This window comes from Nuphar pumila, chromosome 4, assembly GCF_984573655.1.
Source record: "Nuphar pumila chromosome 4, dmNupPumi1.hap1.1, whole genome shotgun sequence".
NCBI lineage: Eukaryota > Viridiplantae > Streptophyta > Magnoliopsida > Nymphaeales > Nymphaeaceae > Nuphar > Nuphar pumila.
The window spans coordinates 102,583,103-102,607,190 of NC_143252.1; the positions used below are offsets into that span (position 1 = coordinate 102,583,103).

At 39.0% G+C, this 24,088-nt stretch overlaps 1 protein-coding gene across 2 annotated transcripts in view; it reads right to left on the minus strand.

Moving 5' to 3' along the window:
- The window catches only part of LOC149840377 (uncharacterized), a 47,097-nt gene extending 26,036 nt beyond the window's left edge, over nt 1-21,061 (minus strand). For both annotated transcript variants that reach the window (XM_090003130.1, XM_090003129.1), the window contains exons 1-2: nt 20,978-21,061; nt 15,257-15,678 (exon numbers count right to left, since the gene is read on the minus strand). In XM_090003130.1, the coding sequence (XP_089859256.1) occupies nt 15,257-15,670 (414 nt within the window). In that variant the 5' untranslated portion in view covers nt 15,671-15,678; nt 20,978-21,061. The remainder of the gene's footprint in view (nt 1-15,256; nt 15,679-20,977) is intronic.
- Between the last annotated feature and the right edge of the window lie 3,027 nt (nt 21,062-24,088).

The following is a 24,088-nucleotide window of genomic DNA, read 5'->3' on the forward strand; positions in this document are numbered from 1 at the left end:
GCCGTGGCTTCTTCAGCTCCTTTTCCAACATTTTTGAGTCGATCCACAGATCATAGTTCTTCATCTAGAGTCTTGAAACTTAATAAGCCAAACTTATGGCATCTTCGTTTGGGTCATTGTAGTCAAGTTTTTCTTGACAAGTTGTCTGCTAAAGGTCTAATACCCGCAGTCAGTTTAGAGTCAAAATGTCCAAGTTGTCATTTATGTAAAATTCATGTACTTCCTTTTCATAGTATCAATAAAAGAGCAACAAAGCCTTTTGAAATTATATGCTCAGATGTTTGGGGTCCTGCACCCATTGCCTCTCTCTTTCTTGATTCTTACACTCGATTTAGTTGGATTTACTTCATGAAAAACAAACATGATGTTTTCAAGTTGTTCAAACAGTTTCATGCACTAGTCCAAAACCAATTCAATACCAATGTTGTATATTTCCAGTGTGATGAGGGGAGAATACATATCCCATGATTTTAGTGAATATTTGAAGGAGCATGGCATTACACGTAACATTTCTTGCCCTCATACCCCTCAACAAAATGGAGTAGCCGAGAGAAAACACAAGCATATTATTGAGACAGCCTTGAGCATGATGCACACTGTGGGTATTCCCTTCTCTCTTTGGACCGAAGCTTTCCATACAGTTGTTTACGTTATCAACAGGTTGCCCATGACCATCCTTGAAGATAATTCTCCGTATTTTGTTCTTTATAATTGTCATCCATCATATGAAGAACTACATCCTTTTGGTTGTGTATGTTATGTTCACATTGATCGTTCATTGAGAAATAAGTTTCAAGACAGAGTTGTACAGTGCAAGTTTCTTGGGTATGCATATGAGTATAAGGGATACAGGTGTTATGATCCTCATTCAGGTAAAATTCGGGTATCTAGAAATGTTGTTTTTTATGATGAAAATTTTGATACTCTGGGTTCGTCTTCCACAGATACACAGGACAGTTATGATCCTTGGCTCAATGACTCACTTTTATATGACTCGTTGCCTAATGAGGATTCATCTTTATTGACAGACAATGAACCTTATACTTCCGATGTGGAACCGCATATGGAAGACATTCCTCCTACAACAACATCCTCACGTTTTTCTGGTCTTGTTTATTCTCGTAGAGCTCATCCAGTCAATGATGAGACTCCTCTACGACGTTCTACTCGGATTAGACATCCTATAGATCGCTGGGTAAGTTATAACAATTTATCTTTGGATTTTCAAACATTTCCAACACGAGTGTCCAAAGAAATAGAACCTTTCTTTTTTCATGAGGTTGTACATTCTCGTGCCTGGGTAGAGGCGATGAATGAGGAAATGGAAGCATTACATGAATGCAATACATGGGAAATTGTACCAAGGCCAGATAACAAGAATGTTGTAGGATCCAAATGGGTGTACAAGATCAAGCATAAACCGGATGGCAGTGTTGAGCGCTATAAGGCTCGTCTGGTCGCACGAGGCTTCACACAGCAGTATGAGCAGGACTACGATGAAACGTTCAGCCCAGTAGTAAAATTGGGCACCGTCAGGATTATCATTGCATTGGCGTTACAACATGGATGGTGACTCAGTCAACTTGATGTTAAAAATGCTTTTCTACATGGTGAACTAAAGGAAGAAGTTTACATGGAGCAGACACATGGTTATAGTATGCATGATTCATCCAATTGGGTATGTAAACTTCGACGCTCTCTTTATGGCTTGAAACAAGCTTCTCGATCTTGGTTTGAGAGTTTTTCCACGGAGATCCAGCATCATGGGTTCACTAAAAGTGTTCTAGATCATTCATTGTTCATATTCAAAAGTGATTGGGTACTTATATATGTTGATGACATCATTATTACCGGGAATGATGAGGTTCACATATCTTGGGTTAAGTCTATGCGGATGGCTAAATTCAAGATGAAAGACTTGGGTCCCTTGCGATATTTTTTGGGTGTGGAAGTTGATAGTCGACATGAGACTATTACATTGAGCCAACATAAGTACACCATTGATATTTTACTTGCTACAGGGATGGAGAATTGTAAACCAATTAGCACACCTTGCCTTCTAAATCATAAGCTAAGTGCTAAAGAAGGCACTACTTATCATGATCCTACTTTGTATCGTCGAGTTGTAGGGATGTTACAATACTTAACATTCACTAGGCTTGACATAGCATACTATGTCAATCAGGCTTCACAGTTTATGCATGCTCCTACGGATGTACATATGGAAGGAGTAAAAAGGATCATTCGATATTTGAAGGGTACGATTAAAGATGGCTTGATGTACACCAAGGACACAGCTTATATGTCAGGGCATCGACTATTCACCTACACAAACGCGGACTGGGCTGGTGATCCTGATGAGCGCAGATCAGTTTCGGGGTATTACATTCTTATCGGCAATAATATTGTAACATGGAGTAGCAAGAAGCAAAAGGCAATGGCGCGATCTAGTACTGAAGCAGAGTATCGTGCAATGGCAGCAGGAACAGCCGATGTTACATGGGTGAGACATCTACTGCAAGAATTACAAGAACCGATCTCGTCCTCTATGATTCTTTGCGATAATCAGAGTGCTATTAATATTGCCTTCAATCCCATCCTTCATTGTCGCACGAAGCATATCGAGATCGATCAACACTTTGTTAGGCAAAAGGTGGAAGAAAAAGAAATTGAACCTACATATGTTTGGTCAGATATGCAAGTTGCTGACATCTTTACCAAGGGATTATCCACTCATCAGTTTTGGGCACTCAAAGACAAGTTAGCATGATCAAAGACCATACTCAACTTGAGGGAGGCTGTTAGTTTTGGATCATGGATCTGACCCGCACCACATTCCAAGGATCCATCTTGGGATGCGTGGGCGGTGGCATGTTTGTAATTTACTTTTATTTCTTGTGTAATGTCATACCCTGTACAACACTTATAAATAATAGGTAAAAGAGGGAAAACCCTATTGCCGCCGACTTCTCTCTCTCCTCTCTCTTTACCTCACTTTTAACACTTGCTGGTCGATATTTCTCATTAGGTCATGATTTCATTAAGAAAATCGTGACAGCCTCAATCGCCACTTTGGGTCTCTCTCTCTCTCTCAACACAGGTACGGATGAAAAACTTTCATTGTGGTCATTTTTTTGGAATATAAAAAGGGGAACCACATTACTTATAAAGGAAAAGGGGAGGAGAGTCAATATTCCCATGACTGTCTGGTTGTCCATCCTCTCTTTTACTTCTATCGTCTTCATCTCTCTCTCTCCTTTTCTTCTGATCTGCAAGTGCAAGAGGCAAGTACCAAAGTCGGTTCCCAAGCCAAGATGGTATCAGAGTCATCTTGGTTGTAAGAGGTGTGAAGTCACGCCTGCCCAGCCAAGCCAAGAAGGTAAATCAGTCAAAGACCTTGTAGCTTTTGAAGTGTATGATTCTCAAGTTCATCTGGTAAGTATTCAAGGAGTTATGTATTTTCCTATCATCAGGCTCCAACCAGTTTTTTGAGAATCTGTTGTTAATGGGGACTTTAAAGTTGAGTTTCTTGTCAATGTTTGGTAGTTGAGAACCTATTAAGGCTGATAGATTACGTTGGAAAGTGTGGTTTAGTGTGGAGAGGATACAAGCTTTTTTCTACTTCCATGAGCACTAAGTAGAAGTGTGTTGTGATTAGACCCTCAATGTACACCAGGGTTGAAATAACCTGTGTAGGTGTTGTTTACACAAGACATGTGTGCTAGACAAGTGTGCAGAGTGCCTGTATGGCAAATCCCACGGAGAAGAGTCTCCCATGTGGGAGAATCCTCAGATGGACCCAAACCTGGAAGTGGTGGGCCGATGAAAACAAATGAGACGTCCAATTTTCAGATTCCGTGTAAAATTTAATGGAAAAAACTATGAAGCTTGTTCAAGCTCTAAGAGGATTTCAATTGGAGCAAGACGAAAATTGGGTTTTATTGATGGAAGAGCAAAGAAGCCCCTAGAGAATGATGATCCAACCTATGCTGATTGGGAAAGTGACAACTACCTTGTGATGACTTGGGCCATCTATTACAGAGACCTTTATGAGTCTTGAAACAACAAAAGAAGTGTTGGGATGTTGTCCTTGATGCCTACTCTAAGAAATCAAATGTGGCAAGAAAGTATGATGTTAAATAACGGATTCATCATTGTAAGCAAGGGAGTCAACCCTTAAATGAATGAAAAGCGGATGTGCTCAATGTATGAAGGAGCGCAAAGAAGAGCTAGAAGAGAAGGTTTTTTATTTTTTTATTTTTTGATGGGACTAGATAGTGAATATGAATATATCAAATCTAGTCTAATAGGAGAGAGGACCTCCTACCTCTTGGAATAGTGTACTCCTTACTCCAGCGAGATCAGAAAAATGTGACAGCTTCAAGTGACACCAATGTGGAGGTCTGCCCTAATTGGAGACTACCATTCATCTTGAGCATCTTGTGAAAGAGGCAGGGAGAGAGGCGGAACCAGAGTTACCGGAAGCGCGCCTAGGTAAAAGGGGAAGCGTGCTTCGAAAGCGCGAAACGTCGCACTTCCGAAGCGTGAGGGGAAGTGTCCCCCTTTTATGGGAAGCGTGCTTCCCTTTTATGGGAAGCGTGCTTCCCTTTTATGGGAAGCGTGTTTCCCTTTTATGGGAAACGCGCTTCCCCCATGCTTCCCCCTCGCTTCCCCCATTTTTTCCATTTTTTTCACTTCCCCCTCACTTCCGGTTCGCTTCCTAGGTCGCTTCCGAGATGGCTCGGAATTTTCTTCTAAGTGGTCCCACGCTTCCCCGCTTCCTAAATTTTTGAAAGTGCCTCGCTTCCCCGCTCCCGCTTCCTCGACTGGTAACTCTGGGCAGAACCAATGTTAGAGGACAAGGTAAGGGGGTACCCCACCCTAGAAGATAAGGAAAAGCTCAGATGCAATCATTGTGGAAAGACTAGGCATACCAAGGATCAATGTTGGGACCTCATAGGAAGACCGAATGGCAGAGGAAATAGAGCCCTTAATGCCTCTAGTGGTATATTGGGGCAATTGAAGGACATAAGTGGAGAAGGTCTCACCCAGTTGAAAAATGAGCTAGAGATAAAGAAGAGTAATCAGGTGAAAGAAGTTGGATCCACCTCTACAGCCACTTCTTCTTTCATGCACAGCAGGGTACAAAGGCCTCTGCTCAACTTGCTTCAGGTATTTGGATCATTGACTCAGGGGCCACAGACCACATGCCTGGTATGAGTCTCATTGTATCTTCCAGGACCTGAAGACGGGCAGGATCTTTGGTCGTAGACAGGAGGCAACGAGATTGTACAAGCTTGGAACAATTCAGAAATCATTTGTGAAGGGTTATCATGTGTCATCTGAGTCAGAAACGGTTTTGTTGTTGCACTTGAGACTTGGGCATGTGCCCCTCTCAAAGTTGCGGATTTTGTACCCACAAGTTGTAAATAGGGAAAAGTGACAGGTTTTGCATTGTGACACTTGCCAAAGGGCAAAAGAGTGTAGGGCGATAATTCATACCAGTCAATCTGTTAGTTTTGAACCTTTTGAGTTGGTCCATATTGATGTTTGGGGGTCAGCACCTATAATCTCAATGTTTGGTTATAAATATTTTGTGATCTTTAGGATGTATTTGATCGTGCATCGCGCAGGACGCCACGGCCGCACGGGACGCTGCAGCAATCAAACGCTGGACGCAGCGGTTAAAGTTGTCTAGGCAGCGTAAAAATCAAATGCTGGAAACAAGGAACACAACTTCTTGTCCAGTAGAAACAAACGTTGTACATAATACAATTGTTACAAAACATGTGTTTTGTCTGTTATGTTCCGTCGAATCCCGGACGCACCATCAAATACACCCTTATAGATGATTTCTCAAGAGTTACAAACTGCATTTTTGCTAAAGTCCAAAGATCAAGTTGTGTCTATTTTTCCTATTTATCATAAAATGGTTGAGAATCAATATCAAGAAAGAGTGAAGATTCTTCAATCTGATAATGGTGGAAAACCAACATCTCAGAAGTTACTCGATCTCTTATGCTTGAAATGAATGTGCCTAAGATGTACTGGCGAGAAGGTGTTCTAATTGGCATCTATCCAATAAATAGAATGCCCACAAATGTGTTAAATGGCAACCGATATGTGCATATAGAGATACGCTTGATTCCAGAACCAGAAGATGCATATTCATAGGTTATGCTCCGGGAAAAAAGGGATACAAATGTTATGATACAGTTATAAAAAGAAGTTTATTTCTATGGATGTGATTTTTTTAAGAGAAAACATATTATACCATTGAGAGTTGTCAAGGAAAATTTTGAAGTGAAAGTGAAGAAAGTTCTGATACCCTTTGCATTCCTAGAGTTCCTTTAGCAAGTAGCCACGGAGAACACAATGTCCCAAATCCTGAAGTCATTAAAACCTATAATACAAATATCTCCATGCCAAGTCATTAAAACCTATACAGGGGGAAATAGAAATATCTTCATGCCTTCTATGTCCACTGCAGTAGAGCCTCCTTAATCAAGATCCCAAGAATGGACTCCAGACCTAGAACCAGAAACTTCCGTACCACCAGTAAGTGGTCTTGATTTACCTATAGCTCTTCAGAAAGGAAAAAGGCAATGTGTCGCCAGGGAAAAGATTGTGAGATGCAAGTGGGTGTATACTATCAGGAGACTTTTGTTCCAGTGGCGAAGATGGACTCTATAAGAGTGATAGTTGTCATAGTTGCATATGTGAAGAACGCCTTTCTACATGGAGATCTCATTGAAGAAGTGTATATGCTTCTTCCCTATGGTTTACAACCAGTAGAAAATCAAAATGTTCTATGCAGATTAAGGAAGGCCATTTATGGATTAAAGCAATCCCCTCGTGCATGGTTTGACAAGTTCAGCAGAGCGGTCATTGAGTTCGGATACCAAAGAAGTGCATGATCATACTCTCTTCATAAAAAGGGGGCAACTATAGAGTATTTTGATAGTATATGTTGATGATATAGTTGTCAATGGAAGTGATGAAGAGGAGAATAAGAAGTTAAAGTTGCATCTAAGGAAAATGTTTGTCATCAAAGACTTGGGGTCACCTTCAGCATTTCCTAGGGATAGGGATGGTCAGGTCATCCAAAGGTTTAGTAATTTCTCAAAGCATGAATCTTGAAAGAGGGGATTAAGAAGTTAAAGTTGCATCTAAGGAAAATGTTTGTCATCAAAGACTTAGGGTCACTTCAGCATTTCCTAGGGATAGAAATGGTCAGGTCATCCAAAGGTTTAGTAATTTCTCAAAGCATGAATAGGATCTCTTGAAAGAGGGGATGCAAACCCACGGACACCCGCATGGACTCAAATAAAAAATTGAGACTTAGAAACGATGAATTTCATGAGGACAAACTTCAGTATCATAGATTGGTGGGAAAACTCATCTACCTCACCATATCTAGACTAGACATTACTTATGCAGTGAGTTTATTGAGTAGATATAAGCACGCCCCAAGTAAGGATCATAGATTCATATGCAGTCTGTGTTCAGAGTAATAAGACAACAACAACAACTACGCCTTCATCCCAAAACAATTGGGGTCGGCGATATGAACCAACAAAGAAAATCATTATGGGTCTTCCACATAAATCCTTCTCCGCCATTCATTTCTATCCAATGCCATGTCCTCGGTGAGGTTCAAAGCATTCATATCCTTTCTTATCACCTCCATCCATGTCTTCCTAGGCCTACCCCGACCTCTTTTAACTAATATATTTTCTCATTTCTCCACCCTTCTAACTGGAGCATTGTTAGGCCTTCGTCGAATATGTCCAAACCACCGTAAACGATTCTCTCTCATCTTATTTTCAATGGGTGCAACGCCTACCTTCTTACGTATCTCCTCATTCCGAATCTTATCTTTTATTGTATTTCCACACATCCATCTCAGCATACGCATCTCAGCTACACTCATTTTTTGAATATGATGTCTCTTGGCAGCCCAACATTCTGTACTATATAGTAAAGTGGGCCTAATAGTCGTCCTATAAAACTTTCCCTTCAACCGCAATGGCATTCTACGATCGCACAACACTCCAGTTGCACTCTTCCATTTCATCCACCCAACCTTTATCCTATGATTTACATCTCCATCAATTTCTCCATACTTTTGAATGATAGATCCCAAATATTTGAAAGAATCATCCACCGGTATTTCGTGCTCACCAAGCTTCACTACACTCCCATCACTACTTCGTTGCTTACTAAATCGACATTCCATGTATTCTGTCTTACTCTTACTCAACTTAAAACCTCTTGCTTCCAATGTCTGTCTCCATAATTCTAACTTAGCATTAACCCCAGCTCTAGACTCATCAATCAAAACAATATCATCAGCAAACAACATACACCACGGCACATTTTCTTGAATTGATCTCGTAAGTTCATCCATCACTATAGCAAATAGGAAAGGGCTTAAAGCAGATCCTTGATGTAACCCAACCGTTATAGGAAAATTGGTTGTCACCCATCCACAAGTGCGGACATTGGTTACTACTCCTTCATACATATCTTTAATTATACTAATGTACTTGAAAGAAACACCTTTCTTCATCATTGTCCACCAGAGAACGTCCCTAGGTACTCTATCGTAAGCCTTCTCCAAATCAATAAAAACCATATGCAAATCTTTATTCCTCTCTCTATTTCTCTCAATAAGTTGTCTAAGAAGATGTATAGCTTTCATAGTTGATCTTCCAGGCATAAAACCAAATTGATTCTCCAATATCATGACAATCTTCCTCAACCTAGACTCAATCACCCTCTCCCAAAGTTTCATAGTATGACTCATGAGTTTTATACCACGATAGTTTGTGCAATCTTGTATATCACCCTTATTCTTATATAGGGGCACCAAAGTACTCTTCTTCCACTCATTAGGCATCTTATTTGTCCGCCAAATCTTGTTAAAAAGATTTGTCAACCATTCTAAACCTTTCTCTCCCAAGCATTTTCAAGCCTCGATAGGTATATCATCTGGGCCAACTGCCCTTCTTGATTTCATTTTCTTCAAAGTCTCTGCAATTTCTTTCTTTTGAATCTTGGGCATCAAGTCACGATTCATCTCATGAAAAGGAATTGAAAAGTCTCCAAGATCCTGAGCATGACTTTCATTAAATAGCTTATCAAAATAATCTTTTCATCTCTCCTTAATCTCCTCATCTTTGACTAAAACCCTTTGTGTTTCATCTTTGATACATCTAACCGTACCCAGATCCCTCGATTTCCTATCTCTCATCTTTGCAAGCCTATAAATATCCTTCTCACCCTCTTTGGTATCCAACTTGTCATAAACCTCCTTATATACCTTATCCCTCGCGTTCTGAACTACTTTTTTAGCTTCCTTCTTTGCTATCATATACTTCTCCAAATTTTCATTATCACGATTTACTTAGATTTTTATAACACTCTCTTTTAACCTTAATAGCTAATTTGACATCCTCGTTCCACCACAATGTATCCTTACCTAGCGGTGCACCGCCTTTAGACTCACCCAATACCTCCTTAGCCACATTTCTCATGCCACCCGCTATCTTATTCCACATAGATTTTGAATCCTCCTCGAGACACCAATCAACTTCCTTAACTACCCGCTCTACAAACATTCCTTGTTTAGCTTCTTTCAGTGCCCACCACTTAATTCTAGGATCTATCATATGTCTATCCCTTTTGCGGTATTGTCTAATTCTAAGATCTAAAATTAAGACTCTATGTTGTGTAGCTACACTTTCTCCCGGTATAACCTTACAATCGATGCAACAACCCCTATCTCTCTTTCTAAGTAGGAAAAAATCTATCTGACTCGTATTAACCCCACTTTTAAATGTTACTAGGTGAGACTCCCTCTTCCTAAACCAAGTGTTTGCTAAGATCATATCATAGGACAAACCAAAATCTAAAATCCTTTCTCCACTTTCGTTTCTTTCTCCTATACCATAGCCTCCATGGATACTCTCAAATCCATCCCTACTAATGCCTACATGCCCATTAAGGTCACCGCCGATGAAAAACCTTTCTCCATAAGATATCCCTTGTACTACTCCATCTAAATCTTCCCAAAATTGACGCTTAATGGAATCATCTAAACCTACTTGAGGTGCATAAACACTAATAATATTAATAATATTCATACCTAATACTAATTTAATAAAACATTTAAAGAAAATCCCTCAGAAAGGGAATCCTCTACACAAATAATAGCCACTGCAAAGTGGAAGTACACATGGATGAAAACTGGGCAGGAACTATAGATGATAGAAGACCCACAACTGGATACTACACCTTCGTTGGAGGAAATTTGGTATGTTGAAAAAGCATGATATAGTCTCAAAATCTACTGTTGAGTCTGAATATTGAGTAATGGCTCTAGGAGCATGTGAAGGAATATGGGTGAGATAAATAATGTAAGATTTGTTTTCAGGTGGAATGCCCAAGACCATATATTGTGACAACAACTCTGCTATTCACATTGCAACAAATTTCGTACATCATGAAAGGACAAAGCACAACGGGGTAGACTACCGTTTTATTAAGGAGAAGGTTGAAAATGGTGTTTTAAAACTCTTTCATGTGAGAACTCAAAATCAATTGGCTAGCATTCTCACAAGGCAATTCACAAGACCAAGCATGAAGGGCTGACTAGCAAGTTGGGGATGACAGATGTATTCAAAACCAACTTGAGGGGGAAGGTAGAATAGATATAGTATTTGTTTTGTTGACTTGGGCCTGGTTGAAATTCAATTCATGTAACTTTAATGTGTATTGTGATCATTTTTTGGAATGTAAAAATGGCAACCACATTATTAATAAGAGAAAAGGGGAGGAGAGTCGATATTCAAGATTGTCCATTCCTCTCACTTGCTTCTTCTCCTATTATCTTCATCTTCTTCACTTCTAATCTCTCTCTACTCTTCTTTTCTTCTGATCTGCAGGTGCAAGAGGCCAGTACTAAGAGTAATGAGTTATGAAAACCTTTTGGCTTTTGAATGTAGTGTTATTTTGTCTTAACCGACTGCATTTATGGTGATTAGATTTACTAATGGCTCAACGTCCCTCACATGTTGATGAGCCCGTGTGGGGGCTTGCACCACATGACAGCATATTGCAGCACTTGATGGAGGAATGATGCAATGCCCATTGGCTTGTCAAAAAACTTTTGTGTAACAAAATCTATATTTAGTTGAGTTGGATGTTTAATGACATATCTATGTTTAGTTAATCTTATTGTTTGAATTTATTTTGTTTTTGTATTCTATGATTTTTTTTATTTGTTTTATTTCTTGATTTTTTTAGTGAAAATGTGATTTTTTTTTACAATGTATCATATCTTACTTTGAACCCAGCCAATACGAGTTAGGATACACTTTTTAGTTTTTACAACCATGTCTAACACTATGCTTTAAACTAGAATGAGGAGAAGGAAAGCACAATCAAGAAATGAGGAAGGCAAAATCAAAGAGGATCCGCCCAGCAAAGAACCTTTTCTAGGATTTAAAAATCCAACCAATCCACCACTAATCTAAACCAATTGAGAGGCCAGTGAATTGGAGGAGGATGGGTGATGCTTATCAAGGCTAAGTATGAGCTGAAAGACTGGCCTTGGGAATGGCTAGTATTTGGCTGTTAGAAGAGAGGATCAAATGTTTAGAAATCTTGGGTCTAGAAGACTAAAGAAGAAAGCCTTTAAAAAAAAAAAGATGAGGGCCAAGGTCGGCCATGGTAGGTCTATTTCTTTTTGGGAGTATCCTTGGTTACTTTCAATGTGTTAGAAACATAGTCAGTGATATCGCTGATATTTTGAAAATATTACAATATTATCGGTATTTCAAGGTTAGCCAATAGCTTCACACGATTTTCAGAATATCACCAGAACCTAAAATATCATGATAGTTTCTTGAGATTAAAAAACATATATTTTTATGTATCTTTTTTGTTTCTTTTATAAACTTTTCTAATTGCTTCTTTATATTTTTGCAAGAAAAATACTATAAAACCTATTGTTTCTTATCTTTTTTATTATTCAGTATATTTTATCAAATTCTAAAACTTCTGATACTTCCCGAGATGTTTATGATAAAATGATTTATTTGATATTATGGATGACTGGTCATGAAGGTCTTTTAACGTTTGTAGATTCCTCTAGTCTATTGCTCTTAGTGCCTATTTTGCTTTAGGAGAGTGGTTCACAAGTACAACTTTTGTAACTTTATGGCATATCTATGGATTGGTTGGTACCTATTTGGAAGGCTGCATTTTCTACCCCTGCTAATGGTTTGCTGCATTTTTATGGCTGCTAAGTGGCCTGGAAGCACAAGGATATTTTATTTGTTGGTTTCCAATTAGGCAGTTTTGTGGACTTTTGCCACCCTCCACAGCAGTTTTGGACATGAATGTAGAGTAAGGATGCTTATTCTTTGGTTATGAAAGTTTGTTTCATGTGCATTATGGAGCATGCTCCCATCTTGTTCGCACTGAACTCTTGGTGAAGGATGTTAGGGCTGTCTTTTATGAGTCAACCACAAGAATTTATGAATTTGGAAAGAGGTCCTATTGGATTTATTATGTTTCATGTACGCATTAACGATTATATATAAATGAGGATAACTGAATGTGTTAAATTATAATGTGCATGAAAGGGAGACATTTTGATGAGATATTATACCAATAAATTATGATGTTTTCCATGAAGTGGTTTTCCTTATTAAATATCACTTAGAAGACCATGTATTCCATGTGTTGCCCCAAAAATAAAGTGAGACCTTGGCTTGACATGATTTTTCTAAGTTTTGATTCATCCTTGTGAACATTTTATCTTCTCCAATTCCAGATTGTTTACGAGACATTTTGCTTTATTTTGACTTTTTTTTATAAAGTCAAAACTTATCTTGATTCGAGGAACACTCAATATGTATCGCCCTTTGCATAGGATCTATGAAATTATCTTTGGAAAATTAAATAGGAAAGACCTTAAATGGGAATCCAGTGAGAGCTGATTTGATGAATGTGACTATTGTAGCTAGTGATGTTATTTGTGTAAATGGAGTGAATTGTAAATGATTACATGGTTAGGCTAGGTAGTTTCATGTTGTTTTCCACTAAGGGTAGAATACATAGGGATGTAGTACTGAAGCAAAGTGGGGTATCTATGAAGCCTGATTTCTTGTTTCAAAATGTAAGTTGAGCATCTCTTCCATTATTCTATAGAAATTATGGCCCATCAAGTAGCATAACATATTAAAGCTGTCAAGTACAAAACCTATATTTGAATGACATATCAGTTGGGACTGCCTTGTTGGTATATAATGAATAACAAATGAATGTGATCGAATTTGATGAACCTGAGTGGTTTTACTTGCACACAATAAAAATTTGATCTTTCACAACTGAAGTTCGTAAACCAAATCATCCACCAATGACCAATTTGCACCACTAGAGATGATATTGATTGTTGACATTAGAACATACCTCATTGGCAAGTCAATTAATTCACAACAAAAAATTCTAACTGCAGCCATTTTAAGCCTGTCACATGGATACTCCATTTTGGCCCTTGTCCTCTTATATACTAATCATATTGAAAACTTCATAAAATTGATTGTGTCCTATGTCACACAGACTGGCCTTAGAGGCCGTCACACCCACGACGATGCGACACGAGTGCAGGTGCAGTCAAGCAATTCTGGGTGCGGTCAACCAGCACCCAAGATTACGTTTGTCCAAAATAAAAAAATAATACAAAGTGGGGTGTGTGTGTGTGTGTGTGAGAGAGACTCCCAACTCCTCCTCTCCCTCCCCAACTGACTGCTCCTCCTCTTCCGACGGTAGCGACGACGGCCACCATAGGTCTCTCTCTCTCTCTCTCTCTCTCTCTCTCTCTCTCTCTCTCTCTCTCTCTCTCTCTCTCTCTCTCTCTCTCGTTGCCTCCTCTCTTTCTTCTTCCTTCTCCTCCCCTCATTGGCGCAAGGGCCAAACCCAGGCTTGCTGGTGAACCCAGCCCTAGGTTCACCGGAGCCGAACCTAAACCGAACCCAAGTGTGCTAGGTTCGGCTCTGGTGAACCCAAGCCAAGATTCACCAGAGGTCCAGAATCGAACCCAGGCATGGGTTCACCAAAACCGAACCTAGGCCTGTTGGGTTCAACTCTGGTAAACTCAGGGTTGGGTTCATCCGAACCGAACCGAACTCAGGCGTGCTTTGGGATATAAACCCAAAGTGTGACTTGGAAGGAGAGCATAATTTCAACAATGTAAACATGGACTTAACTGAGCCTACTCTCTTTTCTTATGATGAACTTGATGATGAAGTAGAAAATTATTGGGATAATTACCCCATCATCATATACATTGTGTATGATATACTTTTGATATGCAATTATGCATTGTTTATTTCTTTTATTAGCATAATTTACTTTTTCTGCTTGACTTGTTTGATTGTTTTCTATTTTTTGTTTTCTTAATTCACTTGGCATAGCCATAATATATTTAGGTTGATTTAACTATGGAGTTATTTTTTATTGACGAGGAATAGCAATTATAGATTGTTAATTTAATTTATTGCATGAATTTATGCATGATGAATTGATGATATATGATAATTGTTTTTATTTCATTAGTGTTAACTTAAAACTGTTAAAATATATATATACACCCTCCCCACACCCCCGCACCCAAGTTTTTTTAAAGTGATAACACCAACCTAATATAATTTTCCATCGACTAATCAATCCATTGGTCTTGGATATTTTGTAGTTCGGGCTACTCAAAAAGCTACAAGATCCTATAAGCAATTAACTTACCAAAGTAACGACCAAAAGGAAGCAAAAATTCAACATATCTAAAATTTTGCAATAGCAAACATCCTGCGAAAGGCACAACACTTCATGCTTAAAATGAGTAAATTAAAAACATATGCAACTATCTACCAAAAATTATATAGCTTCAAAAGTTGACAAATTTCCCCAACATACCTCAAATAGATCAATGGATGGCATTCAAGGTACACATTTTCCCATTCTATGCAAATACAACATATACTAAACTTTAACAAAGAATGTTTTGGTAATAAACTTGCTACAATGATTTTAACAACAATGGAATTAAAGTAGAAGTTAGCATTTTCATGTTAGGTTGCAATCATTGACAAGTAGTAGTTATTCTTGAAGATTTAAGACACCACATTGTGCCCCAGTACAAATACAAAATTTAGATCGCAAATCATGATGAATAATATTGTAACCTCACCTGAGCAGGGTATTTTCCACCAAAAGCATTTGGCTCCAAACTCATCCCACCATCCGATGAAGCCTTGTAGATTCCATATAGAAGCTTCAAGTCAAAATCATAAAGGAAAAGCTTTGCGCCACGTTTGATATTCTTCACTACTTGTTCTTTGTTTGAAGGGAGACCAAAGACACGATATTGATAACATTCTGGCTTGGTTTGTGTATTGCACATGAAGATTAATCCAACAATTTTTCCACTAGCGCTAGCACCATTGTTTTCTTCATACGTTTCTCCCCTCTTATCACTGGCAATGCTAAATTCATTTTTCGTTTTGAAGAACTTCTCTTGAAGCTTGGGCTTAGAAACCTTCTCTTTCTTAAGCAAAGGAGCACCTCCTTTATCCTCGGTCTTGAGCTTCCTAGGCTTTACCATTGTGATGACTGTTATGAAAAACCAAAAGCTTCTTAGAAAGTTAGAATATATCAATATGTTGTGAACCTGCAGCCAATAAGCATGTTAAGAAAAAACCGAGGCAACAGGTGTTAACGCTAAGAAAATCATGTCATGACATAGCGTCAATCATGATATCCACTCAACACATCACAAAAAAGAGGGTAGATCAAGTCAAAGGGACCTCTAAGGATATTAGGATAAAATTTTTAAGATGCCATTCATCTCAAGAGAAATAGCACGCAAGACCTCGTGGATGGTGCAGTCTTAGCCATATCTTGATTCTCAATGCCAACCAAACTCTAGATAAAGGACATTGAGAATGTGTTCTTTCAAAGGCCCAAAAAGACCCATGTCCATGAGGTTTTGAATGTTCATCTTCGAAGATGAATGACATATAAGCTATGTCACATAGGTGTGGGTGCAAGTACGGGTGACAAGATGTGGCACTTTAAAAAAACTTGGTGCGGGGGTGCGAGAGGGTGTGTGTATATATATATATATATATATATATATATATATATATATATATATATATATACTTGGGTGCGGGGAGCTTGAGGCACCCCTTGGGGTGGGGCCTCAAGGTACCCCTTAACCCTTATTTTTTAAATGGGGGGGGGGGGGGGGGGCTCGAGTTACCCTACCCATTCTATTCTCGAGGTATTCTCAAGCCCCCCCCCTTTTTTAATGGACTCAATCAAAGTTGACCATCCATTTTGAACAAAAATAACCCAGGGTGCGGGTTGACCACACCGGGTAACGCACCTGCATCGCGTCGATGCGGGTGTGGCAGCCTCTATGCCGAGTCCCTGTGACAGCATATAAAGCACCCCTATCATGATATTGCTAGAAATTCTCTACTGTAATCTTCTCTCCATGTAGAATACATCCACTATGGTCATTTAGGAGTGGGTGAAGTGACTATGAAATGTCTGGATGTTGCTTTGATAGTCAAAAATCAAAATCTCAATAGTTGTATTTGAGAGACCACATGATGCTCAAGGGCCATGGACAAAAACTTCCCTTAAAAGCAAAATATAAAAAATATGGGGATCAAATGTCACCAGCTCCTATACTAATCAAGTAGAGGTTAGCTTGGTCAACTAAGGAATGTCAACTCTCGATTAATGAGACAATGGGTAACTCAATAACATAAACCCTATAAATTTAAAAGAATGTTGTCCAACAAAGAGAGAGAGAGAGAGAGAGAATGGGGATTATCCTGCCCCTGTTTCGTTAGGACACTCCAAAAATCATAGTTTTTAGATGTTTTACGCTCAATCTGAACCGTTAGGTGTGTTTATGAATGTTGTCGAATAGAGAACATGTAATTGATTAAGGATCTTTATGCTCAAATGTGTATTTTAAAAAGGTCAAAAAATCATTGGTTGATATCGTACTAAAATTTCATGATAAAATGTTATTAGTTTTTACATCAAATCAATTCAAAACAAAGCTTGTTTCTCAATAAATAAGTATTGATAGACACGTCTAATGGTTCAAAATGAGCATAAAACACCTAAAACTTTGATATTTGGAGTGATATAAAGAAAAAGGGGACAAGATGAACCTTGTTCTTATATATATATATATATATATATATATATATATATATATATATATATATATATATATATATATATATATATATAATGAATAACCAGATTTTATATATGTGTATTGTGTCAAAAACACATGCCTACATGTAAACAACAAATACAAAAAAGAACAAAAAAATAAAAAAAGGGAGAAAAAGGAAGAAAAAAAGAAGAGCGTGGAGGGGCGAGAGGAGGAAGAAAAAAAAGAAGGAAAAAAAAAAGAAAAGGGGAGAAAGGAAGAAGAGGAAGAAAAATAAAAGGTAGAGGGGTGAAAGGAAGAAGAAGAAAAAGAGAAGGAAAAAAAAACAAGGTAAAAAAGAAAAGGAAAGAAGAAGAAAATGAGAGAACAAAAAAGAATGTTTTTGAGGGCGGGAGAAAGAAGAAAAAGAAAGGAATGAGACAAAAAATAACAATTGTGTCCCTACAACCTAGGCCAGGATAGCTTAAGCGCCACCTAACCAGCCTAGGTGGAAAAACAAGGCCCTACCGCCTAGACGGTGGCCCTGCACCTAGGCGGCACCTAGGCACCATTTTTGACAACTAAGACTCCAAGTTGAGTCAAGTTAACAATGAACTCGAGTGGTTGCATGATGTAGATAAGGCCTTCTCTTTAAGATCAGCTTATGTATCGCTTTTGGAGTCATCAGATGTTATATTTCCAAGGAAAACTATATGTGGCCCACACCCAAACTTTATGATCATCTTATCTATTGCTTTTGGAGCCATCAAATGGTATGTTTTCAAGGAAAACTATATGGGGCACACACCCAAACCAAAGAGTTGTCTCCTTTGCCTCATTTGTTTCTTTAGACAGCATATCACTCCTTGCTTCTACATGTATTATGTGTGAAGTAGGCAAATAATCATCACGGCACCTTCTTCGGTTATGCCCAAACTTCAAGTCAATTTGCAACCTTGCTTAGCCTCTATAGGAATTCAGAAACAAGAGAACCACATCTACATGGCATATGTTCTTAGCTACTTTAGCATCAAAGAAAGGGAAGTGAAAGATAGTACAAGGCTAGTTGTTATTTCTAGCATGGTGGAGCATTTAGAAAAGAACGCAAGACTATTCACTGAGGACAAGAGCCATAAGACTCATATACATATTATACAAGGCAGAATTCAAACACACATCTACCTTTATGCTAAAGAAAAATGAATGTTATTGTGGAATCCACTCCCATTTCTCCCTAACCATTTAGAAAGGAAGGAATGCATGATTATTCATTGAGGACAAGAATCACAAGACTGATATACATATTATACATGGGAGAATTCAAACACACATCTACCTATATGCTAAAGCAAAATGAATATTGTTGTGAAATCCACTCCCATCTCTCCCTAACAATCACCCTTCTCATCTCCCTCCCAACAACAGCTCCCAAATAGAGCCTAAATAACAACAATAAAATACCCACTTTTCAAAAATAGGGAAAACTTTGATGAGGATTTCTATTTCTATTTGTATTTTTATTTTTATTTGGTACTGAGCCTCTCTCCCTCATCATCCATCACCACCACCAACTGGCCGTGCATAACTCACTGTCCCTTATCACTGATCCCATGGCCCTGAATTCCTCCTCTTCCTCTTATGATGGCATCACCAGCACCAACACTATCATCTCTACGATGACCACCACCATCTTCAAAACAACTTGCTACCGCTTCTGGAGGCATTTCACAAGTTTGTGTTGGAAGGAAAGGTGTTTTATCTTCGTTCAATGGGTCATCTAAAGTATGTCTATGAAATGTTCTCCTTTATTTGCAAGTTGTTTGATGTTGTACTTGAGGCTGGGATTGTTGAAGATATCAAGCTGGTCCAAGCAATCCTTGATATTGATGTCAATGATATTATCGAAGATCAAGCACAATGCTTCTTTTAAAGCAATGATCAATTGTTGTTGCTCGCACAAAGGATGATAGGGCTGAGGCACTAGTAACTACCCTCCCCATCTCAAGGTGGGAGACGCAATGGTTTGCAACCATGATGGTTTCCTCCAGTTAAGTGATCCTAGTTGTGAACACACCAACTTGGTGTGGCCCCTCAATGAGTGATGGGTCCAATGGCACTATTGTGATAATCCTTAACAAATTTAAATATAAAATAAATACAAATAACATGTCATCCTAAGAAAGATTTGGTTACAATGAAAAACCAAAAGTACACTTAATGTTTTTATTTATTGCAAGAGCATTTTCATTTATTGCTTGTAAGCAATAAATTGAAATGCATCCAAACAATTGCCGAAGTCTTAGAAAAAGCAATGAAAGAAGCGAAGTATAACATACTTGAAATTTTCAAATAAGATTCAGGTAAAGCTAACAGAACAAAGGAGGTGTCAAAGACTTTTCACCTTATCAAATGAATAGAATAGAAACAGGCCCTCATACAACTCACAGTTTAGTCTCCTTAGAAAAGATACGAGCAAATGCAACCCAGCTCGATCTATAGAGTATAGATCGAGTAGGCCAACCAGGTTGTTCACATACCATGGTTGCAATTGTCAAAAGGCCAAAGATCGAGTAACAACTTGGTTTGCATTGGGCTTAGTTGGACTTTCAGCCACATCTTGCACTTATAACGCATCGACTAGGCAAAGCTAGACAAGTCCACCTTTATACCAACAAAAAAGGGATTTTATATTTCATCTCAAACCCTACAAGAAAAAAAAATCGCCATACCCTAAAATAACCACCAATGAACAGAAATATTCTGGTCTCACAAATGCAAAAAAGAGAAACTACAAAACCCCATCAAAGATTTCATCATATTCCACAAACCCCACCAGATAAAAAAAACTGTGTTGTCATGGCTTAAAGAAACATTTCCACATTTGCATTGGATCACGTAACTAGAAGTAGGCATTTTTCTTCAACACACAATAAAGAGATGGAAAGAAACTTTCAACGTGCACTGAACAATTGAGCTTGGTTGATCAAGAAAGGATTGATGATTAGGGGTTGTTTTGGCATCCAAGGTCCCAAACAAGCAAGGGAGAAGCGGATTCCGGACCCCCCCTCCCCCTCCACACACCCACCCCACCCCACCCCGCCCCGCCAACTCCTGCATACCTGCGTACCCAGACTTCCAAACAGAGCCATATAGGTGTTTTATAATCCACCACACAATTCTTAAGAATTTAGTTGAAGTCTGTCAAAGGGAGCACCGCTACTGGACAAACAGAAACTAATATCACATCAATACAGGCAAGAGTATGAGATACAACAGGGGTAAAAAAGGTACTACACAAAAATTCCAAATAATATGCGTATTTGTGTGTGTATTTCGCACACACTACAGAAACGCTCGCAACCTGAGTAATCAATAACTGTAACCCTAAACCAAAGGGCACGCCACCTTCTGTTGGGACGTTGCATGTTCAAAACCCAATGGTATAGTTGTATAACTGGTAGGGGTCTGCCTAACCCTAGCTTGCCTTTCCAAAAAAAATAATTGTAACCCTAAAAATAAAAAATAGCTAGTAGATCTCTTCAATAACAAGAACAAAACGAACAACATCGGATGGATACGAATGCAGCAAAACCCTAACAATGCAAACAGATGCTCGGGCAATCAAAAATTCCGGAAATCGACGAATAGTAAGAGGAAACTAAAATAAAACCCCAGAAATCATCCTGATCGAACAAGATTAGGGCCAAATTTTCTGAAAGGGGAGAGTACCTGAGATGGAACGACCACAATATTACCGGAATCCGTGCCCCCGTCGAGGGATGTCGAAAATATAGAGACAATAGCAGGAGGTAGTTATTTATAGGCGTGCCTCGAGAAAATGGACGGCCCAGAGCAGAAGCGGAAACCGTAGTGAAACGGATTGTAGACACGCGTCCAGTCGGATTTCGTACCTGCGGTCTGCGTGACGAGTTCGGGCTCGATAAGTTGGCCTAGTGGGTCAACCTAAAACCGATTTTGACCCAGATCCAGTTGATTCAAAGAAGCGAAGCATAAAAAATAGGAGTCAAGGTCATCAATTTGATAGTCATCACTGTGTGAAAGAGTTTCTCTAAGCTAGGGATGGCAGTGGACCGGGGTGGGGGACAAGGTTTCCACCCTCGCCCCGTCTCAAAATTCTGCCTTCCGTCCCTGCATTCATCTCTCCAATGGTTTTGATTTTAACCTTCATCCCCGTTTCATGTCCTCTATCCCCACTCCAAATGGGGCGAGGCGGGGCCAGGACTCGTTTTCCCTTGGTCCATTGTCATCCTTAGAAAAATTGGGGACAGGGCAGGACAGGGTGAGGCGGAGATTAGGATAAAGGCGGGGTGGAGGAAAGTGTAAGTCCATCCCCACACGGGTTTTGATTTTAACCTCCATCCCCATTTCATGTTCTCCATCCCCGATTGAAATAAGGCAAGCGGGGCTCCATTTTCCCTTGGTCTACTGCCATCCCTATCTAAACCATTATCATAAAAGAGGGAAATGTTGGCTACTCTCGGTTTCAAACTTCTTTTTTTTTTTACAAAGAAAGTTGGGGTAAGGTTCAAAATCCCTGGTTGAAACTTATACAGACAGGACGTTTCAACCAAGACTGGCCTTATGGATGCATTCAGCATTGTCAAAATGGCAGGAAACGATGGGCTAATCTGTAGAATTTTTTATCAAAGATTGCACTTTTTACAAAAACTTTTCTTTCAAGATACTTCTCTTTGTTTGTAATGGTTGAAAAAGTTATAAATTTTATTTTTCTACTTTCAGTTTTCCTACCATTTTCTAGCTTCCAGAATGTTCCCCTATTAAATATGTATTTGAAGGGTCAAATGTACAAAAATTAATTCCAATAGAAAAGGCTTTTCATTTGGGAGTTTGGAATCCCACATGAGTAGCAAAATTTATCTCCAAAAAAGAAACCTTTATGCAACTAAATGCTATAGCTATGAATTTGGCTGAGTAGCCCACGAGTAGGGGTGTCAACACCGGACCCAACCCATACCAAACCCTATAAGGTCCAGGTATGGTGATAAATAAGAAGACCCGGTCCAGACCCGAAGGTCCTATTAATACATGGATATGGGTATAGTTTGTAAACTTTTATATTAGACCCACGCCCAACCTGAGTTCCAATTAAGACCCACAATTTTTCAATGTAAATTTGATAAAAATTAGTATTCACAGGTCTGGTTCATGTAGCTCTTATTGGGTCCGGGTATGGTTTCTCTTATGATGAGTCTAATTAGACTTAGGTCTGGACCTGATACCATACCCAAAATTTGGGGCCAAGTCTAATTTCACTTGGATCCGGACCAAACCCAACCCGTTGACACCCCTACTCACAAGGGCTTGACTCATTTGGTAGGAGCAGGTTAAGCAATGTGTGAATGACTATAAAATGATGGTCGTTGTGAGTGTAAGGGCACGTTTGAAAGAGAGAGATGTAGGAAAAGTGATGCAAAATGAAAAATTCGTACAGATTTTAGGGGCTTTTCAGAGAGAGTTCTTCTAAAAAAGTACATTTTTTTATAGGAAACATCCCTCCATGGGGTGGTGGAGGAATGTTCTTTACTAAGAGAAAATTTATTTTCTCCCCACTACCCTCTTTCTCTTCTCTCTCATTTTTTCACTATGTTTTTCTCATGCTACACAAACAAGTGAAAAACTTTTTTTTGGAGAACTTCTCGTATCAATAACTCTCATAGGCACAACTTTCTTTTCCTATGAGAGTTTTTCTCTCTTCCAAACATGCCCTAAAACTTACAAGCATTATCCTTTGCCGCAAAGTAGAAGCTAGGTGTGCTTCTTGGTGTAGAAGTTAGGGTTTTTACACCAATGAACTCACGAATGAGTGTGATCGTTTTTCTCAGTTATTAAAAAAAAAATGGTAGTGACCTTTTTAACCATGCAACAAGGTCCGCCCATCTCAAGATGGAAGGTTTGTGTTAGCAATTGTAACAAGTGGCATTGTGCATCATCCTCGCTTTCCCTCACACTTATCACAGGTAATCTGTTTTAAGGTTACAAACTCAATGGTAGTAACCAAACACCAAAGTGTTCCTTGGTTGTATTGGCTCAAAGTAAACCATGTATATTAGTAGCGTTCATAATTGCATTTTGCTGCTGTTTTTTTAATTTATAACCTGAAGAAATCACACCCGGAATGAAAACCTGGTTGTGCTGTCTCAGCCTGCCATACCTGTGGTCGTCATGCTGGCAACGTAAAACTCAGAGGCTAGGACCCCTGCCCCAACTGCCTATGCTACGCATTGGCTTGCGTAGAGGGGCGACACCCATAAAAATCGAACCTTGACTGCCCATCTAGCAGCTAAGGCCCCACCCCACTATGCCACCCCCCTTGGGGCCATTTTACTGCGGTTGATGATGCACTTACAGTTGGGGGCCTAAACCTAACAATGTCACTGGCTCAGATGTTAACATCTGACCCAGATTTGACACAGATTAGGTTTAGGATTTCTTACCCCAATTCAATTACATGTATTTAATCAGATTTGTTATTACTTTTTATCCATCCAAATATGAATCTGAATCCAACATTGACTAGCTAATGTCCAATTAATCAGATCTGGCATTGATCACATCCCCAAATCCAAACCATTTAATATCCCTACCAAACTCAGCTCACCAATCAAAAAAAGAAAAAAAATGGGCTTGAAAGCATAACTGCCTATTTTGTTTGTCATGGCCTAACCATTTTGATTTAATATTGCAAAATCTGGATCGGAAACAAAAGGTACGAAACCACTCCAACATTTTTTTTTAGATAGAGAGACCAACATTTATAAACAAGCAGAAGCATGAGAAGCAATGATAGAACAGAAAAAC